Genomic DNA, 17,084 nt, shown 5'->3' on the forward strand with positions numbered 1-17,084 from the left:
CCTGTTGTACGAGGACAGGCTGAAAGAACTGGGCTTGTTTAGCCTGGAAAAAGAGAAGATTGAGGTGAGACCTCATTAACGTATATAAATATCTGAGGAGAGGGTGTCAAGAGGATGGAGCTAGGCTCTTTTCAGTTGAGCCCAGTGATGGGACAAGAGGCATGGGCACAAACTGAAGAACAGGAGGTCCTGGCTCAATATGTTCAGCTTTTCAAATAATTCGTGGTTGATGTAGTTGTGTCAGCATACCTTTGATAGATTACTGCAAATGCCTCAGACCTCTTTTATGTATAATTTCACACAAGCTGAATCTGTTTGAAGTTTCATCTCTTTCCTAAAATATTTAAATATTTACCTAAGCTGTGGGTTGGGAACCATTGCTCAAAATTGTCATTTTGTTGAAAAGAACATTCCACAATAAGGTGAAGCTTGTTTCTTAGAAATATTGTACTTCCCCACTGAATTGACTGAGATTGGGTGGAATTCCTGCAGGTCGTAAGAATTTCAAAAGCTTCGCCATCTCCCCTTCTAAATGCAAAAATTAATTTTCTGTTTTCCCTCTTCTTGCATATATATACCAATTAATAATTTTAAGGTAGTATGCGGTTAGAACACATGCTTCTGTATCTGTGGATAGGAAGAGACAACAAAGAGATGATTAAGACAGTAAATACAATACAGGAAGGTAGTCCTGCAGCTGTAGAGGCAAATGAGGTAGATAAAAGAATCTGTCATGTTTCCCAGGCAGCAGTTAATAGAATAGAATAGTTCATTTGGAAGGGACCTTCAGAGATCATCTAGTCCAACTTCCTGACCACTTCAAGACTAACCAACAATGAAAACATATTATTGAAGGCATTGTCCAAATGCTTCTTGAACACTGACAGGCATGGGGCATCAACCACCTTACCAGGAAGCCTGTTCCAGTGTTGGACCACCCTCATGGTAAAGAAGTTTTTCCTAATGTCTGGACCTCCCCTGGCGCAGCTTTGTGCTATTCCCTCACGTCCTGTCATCGGTCACCAGGAAGCAAAGACCGACACGTCCCTCTCCATTCCCCTGCTCAGGAATTTGTAGCACAACGAGGTGATCTCTCAGCCTTCTTTTCTCCAGATTAGACAACCAGGCATCTTCGGCCTCTCCTCATAGGGCATGCCCTCCAGCCCTTTTATCAGCTTTGTTGCCCTCCTCTGGATACTTTTAAGGACCTTAACATCCTGTTTCTGTTGTGGAGACCTGAACTGTACACTATATTCAAGCTGAGGCTGCACCAAGGCTAAACATATTGGGAGAATCACCAGAAGTGACTGGCTATGCTGTGTTTAATGCACCCCAAAGTGCGATTTGCCCTCTTGGCTGCCAGGGCACACTGATGATTCATGTCAAGCCTGTTGTTGACCGGCACCCCAGATCCTTTCCTGCAGAGCTGCTTTTCAGCCACTTGTCACTCTGTTGTTATCAGAAAAATGTGGATGTCAAAATGAAAACTGAGTTTACCTGTAAGGTAACACAAGGGATTTAGGGCATAATTCTTCGACATTAGCTTATCTCTGGGGTCTCAGTTTCTCTTTAATGTGACTAGATCAGGAGATACATTTGTTCTATGCTTGAGTTCTGACTGCTTACATCTGCATGACACTAGGTGTGCAAAGACTCTGATCTTGTGTTCTGTGCTGCATTTTTGAAGGACCATAACTCAACCCCAGAATGTTGGCTTTAAGTGAGTTAGAAATCTATGTACATGCAAGGCATATTAAGGCAGGTTTGGGAAACAGATGAGGTAACTGTAAATATTTGCCTAGTAGACTTCAAAATTTGCAGGAACCTGTCTTGATAAATTATGATTATCAGGTAGTGTTGCAGCCTAGCATTCAGAAAATCTTCCTGTTTTTTATAGTGGAGTCCTCAGGTAATGGCTATAACTGCAAACTCTAACTTGACAGTTTACACAGGAAGATACTGGTAGTACAAGGGGTAATGGTTTTAAACTAAAAGAGGGGAGATTTAGATTAGATGTTAGGTAGACAGTCTTTACCCAGAGGGCAGTTAGGCACAGTAACAAGCTGCCCAGAGATTTTTGGGTGCTCCATTCCTGGAAGTGTTCAAGGTCAGGTTCGATGGGGCCATGGGCAACCTGATCTAGTGGGTGGCATCCCTGCCCATGGCAGGGGGGTTGGAACTAAATGATCTTTAAGCTCCCTTCCAAACCAAGCCATTCTATCATTCTGTGATTCATTTAGGTTGAAGATTGAGTCCAGAAGATTGAATGAAAAAGTTGCATACATATTTTGGCTACACCCTTGCACTATTATGTGAAGAAAACCCGGGAAACTGTACTGGGCTATTTGTATATTACTTCCCATAGGAGAAGAAGTGGGTACCTGGAATTTTACGCTCCTATGAAATGCTTTCATGTTTTGCTTGGTCATTGCATCATTTCCACACATCCTATTACCAAGAACAGGACACGTGGGGATGGCATAAAGCTGTGCTAGGACTTCAAACTAGATATAAGGCAAAATTTCTTTATTTTGAGGGTGGTCCAACACTGAAACATGCTTCCTAGAGAGGTGGTAGATGCCCCAAGCCTGTCAGTGTTCAGGAGACATTTGGATAATGCCCTCATTAATATGCTTTTGGTTAGCCTTGAAGAGGTCAGGCAGTTGGACTAGATGACCTTTGTAGATCCCTTCCAACCGACCTATCCTATCCTATCCTATCCTATCCTATCCTATCCTATCCTATCCTATCCTATCCTATCCTTTTAAACCACCGAGATTTTTTTTTCTTTGTTTGCCTTGTTTATTTGTGATAGGAATAACTTCTAACATTCTAACTGTACACACAGTTTGGGTACTATAGGGATGGTTTCTTGTAGTGGTCTAGGTTAATTAGTTGTCCTAACTTTACAACTCCTCCAGCACCTTCCCATACCTCTGTTTTTAATGGCTTCTCTATGCATTACAGCATGCTGTTGTGTATGTTCTACTGAATTATCTTCTAGTTTGCTCTTTCTAGTTCATCTGCTTGCAGTACAGCTTCAATGCAAAGATAAAGTTAAGAATTATCTGGGTTGGCTGCAGTGGTATTTTATAGTGTATGATTCTTTACTACGCAATTTCCAAAATGCACTCAGCTTGTGACTATCACATTTTGGAGGCAACTGTGTGTAGGAATTCTCATGCCCTGAAAAGCTTGAAGAACCCTTGTTCATAAAACGTAGCAGGATTTCTACCAGCAATTGTCGTGAGTGCCCATTTCTTGCTGAATGTGCTGTTACATAGTTCAAGAGCATAGTCACCTCCTGTACTCTTTTCCAGTGCTCACCCTTCTGTCTGTGACTGTGACCTATTGTAGCAACAAGACTGTTGGCCCACAGAATGGTCTGTGATAGCAGAAGGCAGGTTTTTGGGAATGGGGTCCTTTGACTGAAATGTATCAGAAAAGATTTGGAACCAGCAGGCTTGGCTGTGTTCAGGATTAAATGAATGTCTTTTTCATATTCTTTTTACTTGGTCGAGACTATGGACTTTCATGATGTTTCTTCCTAATCCCAGAAAGGAGAGGTACTTGTGTTTTTTCCTCCTGTTTACACTATCTGAGAGCCACTCAGTACCAAGTGGTATGGATCACATTGGTATATATTGTTGATGTGATTACATACTACGAGGTGATTTTTTTCTTAAATCAGAAGTACAGTGTATTATTTTAATGGTGATTATACTTTTAAATTTACAAATACCACTTTGCACTTTCTATTTCTATGCTGCTTCATTGCTAAAGCAATTGTCATAGCACCATATAATGCTGTATCTATAGGACACATGTATGAAATATATCCCAGAGTGGCAGAGGAGCTGAGTTGAGGATTCCAGTCAGGAAGAGGTTTTATGTTAGTGTGATGCTTTGGGGTTTCACATTCTTGTTGTGATACTGTGTGCTTTTGCTTTGAGGCAGGAATTTGAAAGCTCCTTTTTCTTTATCTCAAAAAAGGTTTGAAATGACATCCTGCTTATGCTTTGCTTAGCTCAGTGTTTCTGGAATTACTGGGGAATTGTACATTAACAGGGCTGAGGCATCGGTTGGTTAATTTGTAACTTTTGCTGTTGGTAAGGTAGATTTTCCTCCTTTTCTCCTTCTTCCTGTGCCCTGCAGAATTGGCCAGTGGCCTGACTTTCTAGCTACAGTGGTGGTTCAAGGGGCAAGGTATTTTTGGTGGTTGTCTGAGCCTGATAGCAGTGTAGGGGAGATACAAGGGATGCCTGTATTGTTCAGAAATTGTTAGTCAGTGTTCTGTAGTTCTGAGATGAAAAAGGTTTGTGAGTTCGTCTGCTGTGATTAAAAAGTATATTTCATGTAATGCTGTGGGGTTTGTGCAAGATTCTCAATGATGAGCAGAGTGCAGCAGACTGTTACACTGTAATATCTTTGCCTGTTGCTCATGTTCCATGCTTTTGCAAGTAAGATTGTGAGTCTAGGCTAGAAACAAGTTTTATTCTGCTAATGAAATAACATATTTTCCCCCAAAATAGCTTCTACTAACTGAGTATGTTATGGATAGGCAAAGGTCGATAGGGAACACATATCCTCGCTTACTTTAGGCAGATAGTGTTCCAGATGTATTTCTAAAATCGTCTACATAGTGATATCCACTTTAGTTGATTTTTAGCCACCAGTATAGTGTTTTTCTTGACAGGAGATTACACCTGGCTTAGAGCAAAAAGCTTCGACCCATGCAGATTTCACAGTTGTATCACAAAACTGTTTTGGATTTTATTGCCCAGTTTCAAGTGATGCCATTTCTATCATATTGAAAATCTAATGCTGTGTCTATGTGAGCCTTTTTCAGCACACTTATAGCTGCAATCCATAGAATGTGGCATGCAGTTCATACCCTCTACTCAGTTTATAATAGAGTTCTTCAAGATCGAAGATGAAAACCTCCTCACTTCAGTTGTATTCCCTTGCAATCAATATTGTTGAAATCCTTGACCTGGCTTTCCAGAGGAGTAATCAAGACACTGGACCTTTTCATCAAAAATCACGTTCCTTAGAGTCACAACATATACAAATTGATTGCTAGTGAGTGTTGATTACATGTTATCAGTACACTATGTGAGAGACTGACTGCCTTTTCAGAGGACCAAAGATAACTGATGAAAGAATTAACTACAAAAGATTGGACCTCATGCAGTTTGCATAATGCCATTCTTCTGGCAGATTAATGACCACTAACTCCATGATGTGGAGAGTTCTGACATGGAATATTGGGTCTGATGGGCTGGATTAAACAGAAGATATGCCTCAAGTTCAGTAATTTTTAGTTCATAGAGAAACCAAGGGGGAAAAACCTCAAAAGCTGACAGAAGGAATGGTAGAATCATAGAATATCCAAGTTAGAAAGGACCCACAAGGGATTTTCGAGTCCAACTCCTGGGTCCCCAAAGGACCACACAAAAAATCATACCATATGTCCAAGAGTGTTGTCCAAATGCTTCTTGAACTCTGGCAGGCTCAGTGCTGTGACCACTTCCTGGGGAGCCTGTTCCAGTGCCCAACCACCCTCTTGGTGATATCCTCCTGATATCCAGCCTGAACCGCCCCTGTCACAGCTTCAAGCCATTCCCTTTGGTCCTGTCACTGGTCACCAGGGAGAAGAGATCAGCACCTTCCCCTCAGTCTCCTCTTCTCCAGGTGGAACAATCCAAGTGACTTCCGCTGCTCCTCATATGTCTTCCCCTCTAGACCTTCACCATCTTTGTTGCCCTCCTTTGGACACTCTCTAACAGCTTTATATCTTTCTTATACTGTGGTGCCCAGAACTGCACATAGTACTCAAGGTGAGGCCTCACCAGCACAGAGAAGAGCAGGATAGTCACTTCCCTTGACTGTCTAGCAATGCCGTCCTTGATGCACCCCAGGATATGGTTGGCCCTCCTGGCTGCCAAGGCACGCTGCTGGCTCATGTTTCAGCTTGCTATCGATCAAAACCCCCAGATCGCTTTCTGCAGCATCTCTTCCCCCATCTGGACATATAACCAGGCTTGCCCCTTCCCAGGTGCAGAGTCCAACGCTTCTTCTTGTTAAACTTCATACTGTTTGTGATTGCCCAGCTCTCTAGTTTGTCCAGATCTCCCTACAAGGCCTCACCTCCCTTGATGAGTCAACAACTCCACCCAATTTGTTATCATCTGTGGAGTGCAAGTTTGGTCAGGCTGGCTCTGTTATCAACTAAATAAGAACATATAAATGAATTTTCTTGACTATTCTATTCACTGATCTCTGCACAGAGTTAGAGCAAACCAGTTGCCATATTTTCTTCTGCCCCCCCCCCCCCCCCCCCCCCAAAAAAAAGCATGAGATGTATTTTAAAACAGAAAGAAAAAGGGTGGCAGTTTTTAACAGCTGTGCTGTTTCCTTGAGTTCTGACTGAAAGCAGTCTGAAGAAAGCTTTTGGATCCATAGGACTGTCTTCTGCATGCTGTATCTTTACTCTTCTGCTTCCAGTCTTGCTTATTTTGGAGGACCAGCTAATAGTACATGGTGGCACCTGATGGAATAGAGTTAGATAGTTTGTTAAAAGCAGATCACTGGCATCTATACTGTAGTTACCACCTAAATCACTGGCCGATCCCTCCCTCCCAATCTTCAACATTTTCTTAACCCAGAGAATAAAATCAACTCCCTCATGTATCATGTACCATAGATATAATTAATATTTTTTATTTACAGTACACTAACATCCAGGAAATAATTCTTAGAGTTGGATGAATGAATCTGTAGAGGCTAATCCAGGAAGACAGATACGTAATTCTAAATGTAAAAGTATTTGTGAGGACATAGTGCTAGACCGGCTAGACATATCTGGTTTTACACAGGCAGCAGATACTTCTAAAGCATCTGCTCCTCCCTTCAGCTTGTCAGTTTTATCTAGAATGCAAATTAAAAAAAAATATGCATTTTTACTTACAGATAGTAATCTGCCTCTACTAATAACCATTTCAACTAAGGGTTTTGAATTACTGTCTTAATAAATGTGTAATTCATTACTATGTTGATGTAAATGGCAGAGCTAATGGTGATTAATGAACTTTGATTTCCCCACCTATGGTTCCAAGCCTCAGTCCTTCTCTCTCATCTGTAGTTTATTTACTCTCTGCAACCTATTATATTAGAATGTCATGTCCTCATATGTAAAATGCAGCTGTATATTGAGAGGGAATTCTGACTCTGACAAAGAAGTAAAGGTAATGAATGAAGGCTACTGTTGTAGGTATGATTTTTCTCTTAAATGGGGATCTTCTTATGGTGGTTTTACCAATGCTGCATAATAACGAATACATTTATTGGAATGGGGCCATATGAGAAAGCAGAGCAGGAGATGCTTGTTTCTGAGATGTGTTTGTTTCTGCAAGCATGCAGGGTCCTTGCAGATGTGTTTGATTGAACCTGCAGGCAGCTCAGCACCACACAGCCACTCACATCACTCTCCTCCAGGCGGGATGGGGGAGAGAATTGGAAAGGTAAAATGTGAGAACTCGTCGATTGAGATAAAGAGAGTTTGCTAGGCAAAGCAAAAGCTGTGCGTTCAAGCAAAGCAAAACAAAGAATTCATTCACTGCTTCCCAGTGGCAGGCAGGTGTTCAGCCACTTCCAGGAAAGCAGGGCTCATCATGTATAATAGTTCTTGGGGAAGAAAGACGTCATCACTCCAAATGTTGTCGTTCCACCCCACCCCCCCCACACCCCTTCTTTACTCTAGCTGTTATTGCTGAGCATGACACCACATGGATGGGACATCCCTTTGGACAGTTGTGGCCAGCTGTCCCAACTGTGTCGCTCCCAGCTCCTTGTGGCCTCCTTGCTGGCTGTGCAGCAGGAGCTGAACAGTCCTTGGCTCTGTTGAGCACTGCTCTGCAACAACTAAATTATCATTTTGTTATCAGTACTATTTCCATCAAAAATCCAAAACACAGCATAATGCAAGCCATGATGAAGAAAATTAACCCTATCCCAGCCAAAACCTTGACAATATGTCAGGAAGTAGCAGACCTCCTTATTGTCTCGATTGTTGCTGTCCTCCTGCCTGATTGGAATGAATGAGAGGAAGCAGTGCACCTGTTTCATAATTATCTGTCCCCTTGGGTTGAAAGTATGTCTCATCAAGCAAGTCCTTACTTCCTTACTGTATTTGGGTGGCCCACGGAAAGAAATGCAAAACTCTATAAATCTTTTTGTTATTCTCTGAGGTAATAATAAGAATTCCCTTGAGCCTGGATATATGAAGAGATACTTTCCTCCCCACTTCTGTCATATGTGTCACCTCTCATCCTCTCTGGATTGCAGGGTCTAGTAAATTCTTTCATGTTTTCATCTGAGACAGTACTTAATGTGCATGTTATTGGTAATGATTATCAACAGTGAGTTCATAACGAGCAGGCCTAAAAATACTCCTAAAATACATTCAAAAGTAACTTTTTGTCAGCCTTCTCAATGAGCTATGACAATCTCTGTAACACTGCAGAAACATTGATGAAGGCAATAAATGTATTTACAATAAAAAAAGCCCTTAAAAATGTGTAATAGACACATCATATCTTTCTGTTTTCATTTTTCTCTGAGTATAAAGTAGCCTTCAGCAAAGGGTTTCTGCTAAAGTGGGAAGCTGGTGATATTTAAGGGGTTGAGGAAAGGTAAATCAAAAGGTGGTTATTGTATCTCTGATGATTTTAGTTGTTTAGAGGCACTTATGTCCAACATTCAGTTACAAAAATCAAATGTCTACCATGTGTTTGAATAAATTCTAACAGAGCTGATCTCTTTTTATTAGAACCCCTAGATCTTTGTCATCCTTGCCATTTGACTTTATTTTTATTTTCAGCCTATTCACATTACCTATTACATTTAGTTTTGTAGTATCACTAATGCACAAAACACCGTAGGTTTGTTTTCTGTTTGGCTTTCTTAGGGGAAGACAACTAACTTGTTTGATTGTTCCATGCCTGGTTTATGATTAACTTAAATATTCTTGGAGCAGTTTTAACCTGTTGTGTACTATGTTAGAGACAAAGAAAAATAATCCCATAGAAAACTGCTGCAAAGATTTGAACATATTTATTTAAAATGGAACTAATATTCATAAAACTCATTTGCTTTTAATTTTGTTATTGAGACAAATAGGGATATATGTGTAGTTCTGTGCTAATATGATTTTTGCGTGTATTTTCAGGGGAAATAAATCACAGCACTTGAAACCAACACAGAAAAACATTAGTTCAAATGGAGTTTGTATATAAGTAAAATCCATACACAAGAAAAATTAGAATGGATGATCCTGCAGGGTGGAGCACCTCTCCTATGAAACGAAGCTGAGAGAGCTGGGGTTGTTCAGCCTGGAGAAGAGAAGGCCCCAGGGAGACCTTACAGTGGCCTTCCACTACCTAAATGGGCCTACAAAAATGCTGGAGAGTGACTCTTCATCCAGGGGTGTAGTGATAGGACATGGGGTAATGGTTTTAAACTTAGACAGACAGAATTGATTTATATTAGATATTAGAATGAAATTCTTTACTATGAGGGTGGTGAGGCAGAACAGGTTGCCCAGTGGATGCCCCCTCCATGGAACCAAACCATTTCTGTGATTCTGTGTTGGAGTACACCTTACAGTATTTGCTACTGTCATGGTTGACATATATTGCTGCAACATTTTCAGTGCATTTATTGACTGAAATTCTCTCTACTTGCTTTGCTACTTTTTTTTTATATATATTGCTAGGATAAATTTTAAATATACATGTTATTCCTCATCACGTGTTTTGCTTTGCCTGTATTACCACTCCACGATGTTATCATGTGGTACATGGGCCTCATCCTGTTCCTTTGCCCTTTCAGCAATTCTGAAGATTTATTCCTCCCCTCTTAATTGTGCTTCTGCATGGCCAGTCTTTTACCTGCATCCACTGAAAATGCTGGTTGTTGCTCTGTCTTCTCTTTGGTTTGTTGACTTCTGGCTATATTGAAGCTGTGTTTATTGGAGCACTCTGAAACAAGTCTATGAAGGGAATGTGCTAAAGTTATCACTGCACAGAAGACCTGAAAACCAGAACTGGAGGTTTTTTTCTTCCTTCTTTAGGTGTACAGACCTGTGAGGGCCTTCCCAGTGGACTTTAATCACTATTGAGGGGGCATAAAGGAGGGACAAATGTATGAAAAAAGAAACTTGACTTTCTTACAACTATCTGTGCATTCATACAATGAGCAGTTTGAGATTGAGGTTGTGATTGCTTATTCAGATTGCTCATTTGGGGAACACAAAGTCAGGGAGCTCATTAGGGCTCATGTAGGGGAAGAGGACCACCCTGTGAGCACCATGAACCTTTTTCACTCCTAGGGATTACCACCTGTGATCATGACAAGATGCATACAGGAGGACTCCTTGTTTTTGTAACAACATTGGAACATGTGTTACAACGTTTTGTAACACATTTGGAACTTCATTCCTAATAATGAAAGAAGAAACTGATGAGAATTTTTGTGTTTGTTTGTTTGTTTTTTCAGATGTGTACTTAGAGTTTTTTTCAGGTCTCCCTTGCTGACTAGCTGTGTGCTGCCAGAAATGGTTTTTAAAGTTAAGCAGTTCCCAACCACAGCACTTAGATATAGTGGCATAAGTTGCAAGTGCAAAGCATCACTATTTTATATCATTACATATAACACAAGGGGGAAATACCAGTAACAGTTAGTTGCTGCCTGTAAAAAACCTGTCTCCCTTCCAGAAAAATTAGTGTGGTTTCAGACAGGGAGTGAAGGTTGTGCTTGTCAAATAAGACACCAGATGTCTTGTCTCTATCATATAGAGAGCTACTTATATCTAACTTATATTTAGTGTTTCGTTATTTCTGTACTTGACGACAAAAGAATTCAGGAATTGCCAGTACAGGTCTTGCTTGTCATCTTCAGTCCTGCTTCTAGGAAAAAGGTGTGCTTAGTACTCTCAAATGAGTAGTTTTGCAAAACTAAGCCTTATGTTTCTGCATGTCGGGCAGTTAGTTAGCTGTTGATGTACAAAGAAAATACATAAATTCCCTGCAGCTCCAATCAGGATGTGGCAGCACTTTACAGAAAGAGTAAAAGTTAAGATGGTGATGCTCCTATATACATAGTGGCCTTGTAGAGCAAACAGGTCAGAGTCCATTGTTCTGTAGTGTAGCCTTTTGGAACTCTGAATGCAAAGAAAGATAGGAAGGTTCCTGTCATTATGAACCAGAGAGTGACCATATGAAGTACTAAAAGTGCAGTTATCTTATCTTTTTTTTTTTTTGAATTGCTTTTTACGAAAAGAGGAATAATACTGTGATGCAGTGACAAGTCATTTATTTTACACCATTGAAGAGAACTAATGTCAGAAAATGATATGCCTGGCATTCTTTACTGCTTTCTGTCAATTGCACGGGAATTGAATTGAGGAAATACCTGTTCGTTTGACCATCGGTACTATAAAAGCAAAGCATGTACCAATACAACTTCTGTTTCTCACCCTCTACCTACTTGTCTTTCTTTTTTAATCTAGGTTTTGGCCGCTTTGCTTAGAAAAATGTGTTTAGGGGCATTCTTTAAGCCTAAAACAAAAAAGTCGCATGGTTGTTACAGACTGGGAATCATTTTAAGTGGGATTTGTATCGGTTGCGTTATTTTAAACTGTCCTGACTGTTGGGGAGTGGATGGAGTATTTCGAAAGATGCGTTGGCTGTAATTGCCCACGGTCAGGGACAGAGGAAGGAGGGCAGCCAGGCACCCGGGTGCCTCCCGAGGAGCCGCGAGGTTTCAGGCAGGCAGCGAGGCCGCAGGTGCCTGTCTCCAGCTGAAGGGAAGGAGACGAACACCAGATGAAAAAAGCGTCTGCACTCAGCCCCCGGCCTGCTCACGCACGTTTGCTTCTCGACAAAGTGCTGTGGTTTTCAAAACGAGTTTTAGGAGGTGAGAAGGAGGAAGGGGGGTGGCGAGAAGCGGCGGGCTGTGGTGCGTTTGCGGCTGCTCTCTGATCTCCTGCCAGCGCAACCTGGAAGGTCAGGCCGGGCTGCCGCCAAGCGGCGGAGCGGAGCGCGGGCAGTGCCGGAGCGGGCCGCTGCGGAGCGGCCGCGCACCCGCCTTACCTTCGCGGGAAGCTCGGGGCTCGCCCTGCCACCGGCCTCCCCTGCGGAGTCCCGTCGTGCGAACGAGCCTCGTTAGCAGCCCGGACTCACAGAGGGCCAGGCTCTCTGGTAACTCGGGAGAGAGGCTGAGGGCTTTTCCCAGGTGCGCGCCCAGCCGCTTTCCCTGGCGCCAGCACTGAAGCCCGCGGGCCCGCCGGCTGCCGAGCGGCCCCGGGCACCACGTCACTTCCCGGGGTGGGGCGGAAGGGCGCCGGTGGCCCCACGCGCCCGTCGGTGCGACGCTGAGGCGGCGGCGGCGGCGCGGGCGAGGTAGCGGAGCTGGCCGGGCGGGGCCGTTGAAAGGCGGGTCGCGTTGGTCTTTGCTCGGGGCTCGTCCGCAACTGCAGCTTGCGGCTTGCCGGCGTTGAAGGAGCTTAGCGAGTTCGGAGAAGAAAGGGGAAGCGGCAGAGGGCTGAACTCGCCCCAGCTGCGTGAGTGGGGGTCCCGTGCCCGCGTTGCCCCGAGCCCCGCCTGCCGCCCTGTCCGGCGGGGGCGGCGGGGCTGCGGCACGGGCTGCGGCGGCTTCCCGCTGCAGGGCAGCGCTGACCTCGCCCTAGGTGTTAGCGTTGGAGTTAGGAGTTAAGGAGGAGGTTGAATCCGCCTTCATCCAGCAAGCTGAGCGTGTTAAAGTTTCTGCAGGGGGACCGGAGCCTGAGTACAAGTGCTCGCATCTAGAGCCGGTTCAGAAGCGTGGGTCACCACAGAGCTGTAGGGACAGAGCTGCAGCAATGAGTCCGCTAAGCTCATAAACATGCATAGTTCAGAGATGTTTTTTTACTTGCTCTTTAGAATAATATTCACTGCTTCTAGAACATGAAGTTATGCCTTTGTTCCCCATTATTTTCATTCACCTGCCCCCAAAAGACCCTTCTTCCCTTACCCCTGAAAAGCCCCCTTAAATCTATTCAGTGCTGGTACTGTATACATTCCAGAGGAGTGGAACTCAATAATTTTACAGCAGAAGGAAAACAGTGGTAATGATGAATTATACTATTTGAGTATTTAAGTCTTTTCACGGTACTGGTACCAAAAATACCACAATATTCCTGTGACGTGGTTATTATTTGAGAGGGAGGAGAGGGATCTGGGATTCTACAGTCTGCAGGAGGCTCAGGGACGACCTTATCGCTCTCTACAGGTACCTTAAAGGAGGCTGTAGCGAGGTGGGGGTTGGTCTATTCTCCCACGTGCCTGGTGACCAGACGAGGGGGAATGGGCTAAAGTTGTGCCAGGGGAGGTTTAGGTTGGATATTAGGAAGAACTTAGTTACTGAAAGGGTTGTTAGGCATTGGAACGGACTGCCCAGGGAAGCGGTTCAGTCACCATCCCTGGTGGTCTTTAAAAGACGTTTAGATCTAGAGCTTAGTGATACGGTTTAGTGGAGGACTTGTTAGTGTTAGGTCAGAGGTTGGACTCGGTGATCTTGGAGGTCTCTTCCAACCTAGATGATTTTGTGGTTCTGTGAAATATAGGTGGAACAGTAAGGGAGGTCTTCCTGACAGGTACAACACTATTTTTGAAGTGTCTTATAGAAAGTGTTTCAAGCTGTGTTACTTGGGTTTCTTTCCAGTGCTCTCACGCTACTTAATATTAAATTTGATAAACTGGAAAAGAATGTTACCATTCTGTCCAGCACAATTTTGAACTTAGTTGGTACTTTACATTTCAAACACCTGATTTTGCAGTACAGGGTAAGAATACAGATTTTGTCTTGTTGGTGGAAACTTAATGAATTGCTGTACTGTAAACTCTTTATTCAGTATGTTCACAAAATGAGTGTTTTTTTGTTTGTTTGTTTGTTTATGAACCAACCTACAAATTCTCTTAAATATATATTCAGAGATCAAAGTGCTTTGCTTGTTCGCTGACCATTCTGAAAGAACAATCTAAATATCCTGAACAGTTCTGCATGTGCTGCGTGTCTGTAAAATATTCCTCCTAGGGAAACTTGGATGCGTTTTCATCTCAGGGCCATGTCTCTTCAGTGGAGGTTCCTTTCAACTTTTCCTCCCCAACAGCTATTAGTGATTAGCCAGGTGTGCTGACTTCAAAGAGGACAAATACCTGGTGGGCTGAGAAAGAGACCCTGTTTGGGACTTGTTTTCCCTTGTGTACTGTCTGATTGGCTTTGTTATGTGGAGCAAAGAAAATGACCCAAAGATGTTCAAACTAACAGCCCTGAGCTGGTCAACAGTCTTCTTAGTAAAACACTGAGTAATATTTCATAATCTACCACTTTCTTATGTTTAAGTTCAGGTTTTGCTAGTCTCTATGGAGAGCCAGTGTCATCTTGTTTAGTCTGTGATGGTGACAGCTATCCCTGCTCAGAGAAATAGTTACTTGCAGTCTGCATCCAATAACGGTAGTAACGGTTTTGAAGTCACCGAGATAGTTCGCTCTATTGAGCCATTGAGCAACACTCAGTGGAATGTAGAGAGGCACCGTGGCAGAAACTGGTAAAAATACCTTAGCCTAGGTGGTTTAAATACTGTTTTATCTATTATAGAGAATTTGAATATGTTCTAATATCTCTTCTGTGCTAATTCCGGCTTTGGACTGTATTGGATTAAAAGCCTCATATTTAAACAACTAATCTTATAAGAAAGTTCTGATTTGCATAAGAAATGTTTTATGCAACAGTTCTGACCTCTAGTGGTCAGAAAAAGCATTATTCTCTGATGAGGACAAAAAATCAGGCACTTTGTACACGGATTGTGATACCTAGAGTTTGTCATGACTGTGAGAGAGAATGACCTAGGACATTTAAAAGGTGTAAAGAACCTAGTCCACCTTTATATTCTACACCAGTGAGCTGGTATATCTACCCCAAATCACAGGGTAGGTTGTTTTGATGGTGCTTCCAAGTAAAATGGAAAAAAAAATTAAAAGTTCTTATATTTAAAGTCTTTAGAGGGTATAAATCATATTTGAATTCATTTTAAATTTTGTTGAAGGACCTTGAGTGGGAAGGGGCAGAGAGATTGCAGAAGTTACAGTGATGTTTAACTACAATTCCATGTTGGTTCAGTAACTCTTATGTTTGAAATTACTCCGTTATTTGTTTTAACTACACAGAAACACACAGTGTTAAGTTCATTACCTGGAGATGAATAGAGGGAGGAGTTTATGAGGTAAGAAGTGGTCTTTGGGACGAGTCTGAGGATGCTGTCTTTCTTTTCGCAGGCAAAAAGAGCAGTGCAACGAGGAGCCACAGCGGTCATCTTTGATGTTTCTGAAAACCCAGATGCCATTGATCAGGTATGAACAAGGGAGCCTAGTTTTACTATAACCTCTGCTGGGTTCTTTTGGAAGTGCTGTGGCAGGACTTGAGACGATACAGGTCTCAGAGCACACTTAGATCATGACATGCAGATTCTGACCCTGGCTAACATGGTGCTGTGGATTTCCTACTCATCCTCTGGCAGACAAGAAGCAATGGACGTGCTGAGGATGGTAGAAAGAGGAGAGTTTTGGGGGCTTATTTTTCTTCTAGCCTTTGTTAGAGTCCAGAGTCCAGGACTGGTACTAAGGTTTTGAGAAAGGATAGAGGCATTTTTCTTTTGGCCCTCCAGTCAAGAAGGATTTCTTTGCATAGCTGTGCGTACAGAACTCAGCTTGTGATAAGTAGTATTGTTGAGCATCCATTATTTTTGAGATTGCAAAATGGCTTTCAAACCTTGTTCAAACAAATTCTTACAAAACTTATATTTTTTCTTGTTCACAGTTGATGTATTCTGGCCTAAGTATAATGTGGACAATCGGAGCTTTTCTGTTTTTTGGGGGTTGGGGGTTCTGTATAACTTCCATTTTAGATGGGTAAGCTAATAGTTCTGTGAGAAACTTTGACAAGATTCTAGCAGCCAATTCTGAATTATCTGAGTACAGAGAAGAAGCTTAACAAGCATGAAAATAGTCTGTATTTGTTTCAGTTTTATTTTGTTGTCATAGAGATACAGCAGAAACAAGTGAGCAGAATGTTTTCAAGTGCATTGAATTTCTTGGGGAAAAGAGAGACCATCTATGTTTACATTTAAAAAGCTGGCTTTAATTATGAAATGAGCATCTGTTGGACAAAGGAATGCGGATTCTGCAATAGATGCTTTAAGAACTTTGGTCTGCGTGTACATCAAGGCTACAGACTTAATTTTGCAAACATTCTCAGATGCCATTTTCTCCACGTTATACGCAGAAAAATTATCTGCAGAAAGATTTTTTTTTCATTTTTTTTCTCTGTATTACAGCTTCTAATTACTTTCTGTCATCCATCTCAGAACTTGCGAAGCTCCCTTACTGCCTCTTGTTGACTTCCATCTACCAACAACAGCTCTCCTTCCTTGACTCTTGCTAATTAACTGGGTGCAACTGTGCCTAGTATTTGGGAAACTAGTCTAGTGGATGATTGAATATTTTAGTTGTACGAATAAAATGAAAGAGATTTTGTGGGTTTAATTCCCATAGATTTGAGTATCTTTTGCTATAGACTAAGAACAAAGCTTTATTTTTAGAATTTGTTCTGTGAAGTCAGATTTGTTTCTTGGTTTTAATTTTGTATAATGTGAAGGGGAGTAACAGCATCCAGATCATCATGTTTAGCAGAAGTCTGTCAGTGTGCAAAAGCTACTGGGGAAGGAGGTGACTCGTTCCTAGATAAGAAAGCTTGAGAGAGTATATGTGTCTGGGAATGTAGCAACAGTGATTGAATTTGGCCTTAGGCTAGCAAGCCTTACAGACGTGTAGGATCCCTGGGTTGGATTGAGTAATTCAGCTAGTTTTGAGTTCTTCAGAATATGTCTGTCTTAAAAATAGATTGATCAACGTTTTCAGAAACCCAGTTAAACAATCCAAAGATTGTGTTTTAAAGGCTTGGTGAAATCTGTCACCGTCATCTGGACA

The 17,084-nt window shown here is 42.2% G+C and overlaps 1 protein-coding gene across 5 annotated transcripts in view; it reads left to right on the plus strand.

Moving 5' to 3' along the window:
* ZNRF3 (zinc and ring finger 3) overlaps positions 1-17,084 on the plus strand; it is a 114,098-nt gene that overhangs the window by 82,390 nt on the left and 14,624 nt on the right. For 4 of the 5 annotated variants that reach the window (XM_040576649.1, XM_040576648.1, XM_040576651.1 and 1 more), the window contains one exon: positions 15,375-15,449. In XM_040576649.1, coding sequence (XP_040432583.1) covers positions 15,375-15,449 — 75 coding nt within the window. Of the gene's footprint in view, positions 1-11,627; positions 12,066-15,374; positions 15,450-17,084 lie in introns of those variants that run through there. The other variant, XM_040576652.1, reaches the window with a different exon arrangement.

This window comes from Cygnus olor, chromosome 17 (genome assembly GCF_009769625.2).
Source record: "Cygnus olor isolate bCygOlo1 chromosome 17, bCygOlo1.pri.v2, whole genome shotgun sequence".
In the NCBI taxonomy this organism is placed as follows: domain Eukaryota; kingdom Metazoa; phylum Chordata; class Aves; order Anseriformes; family Anatidae; genus Cygnus; species Cygnus olor.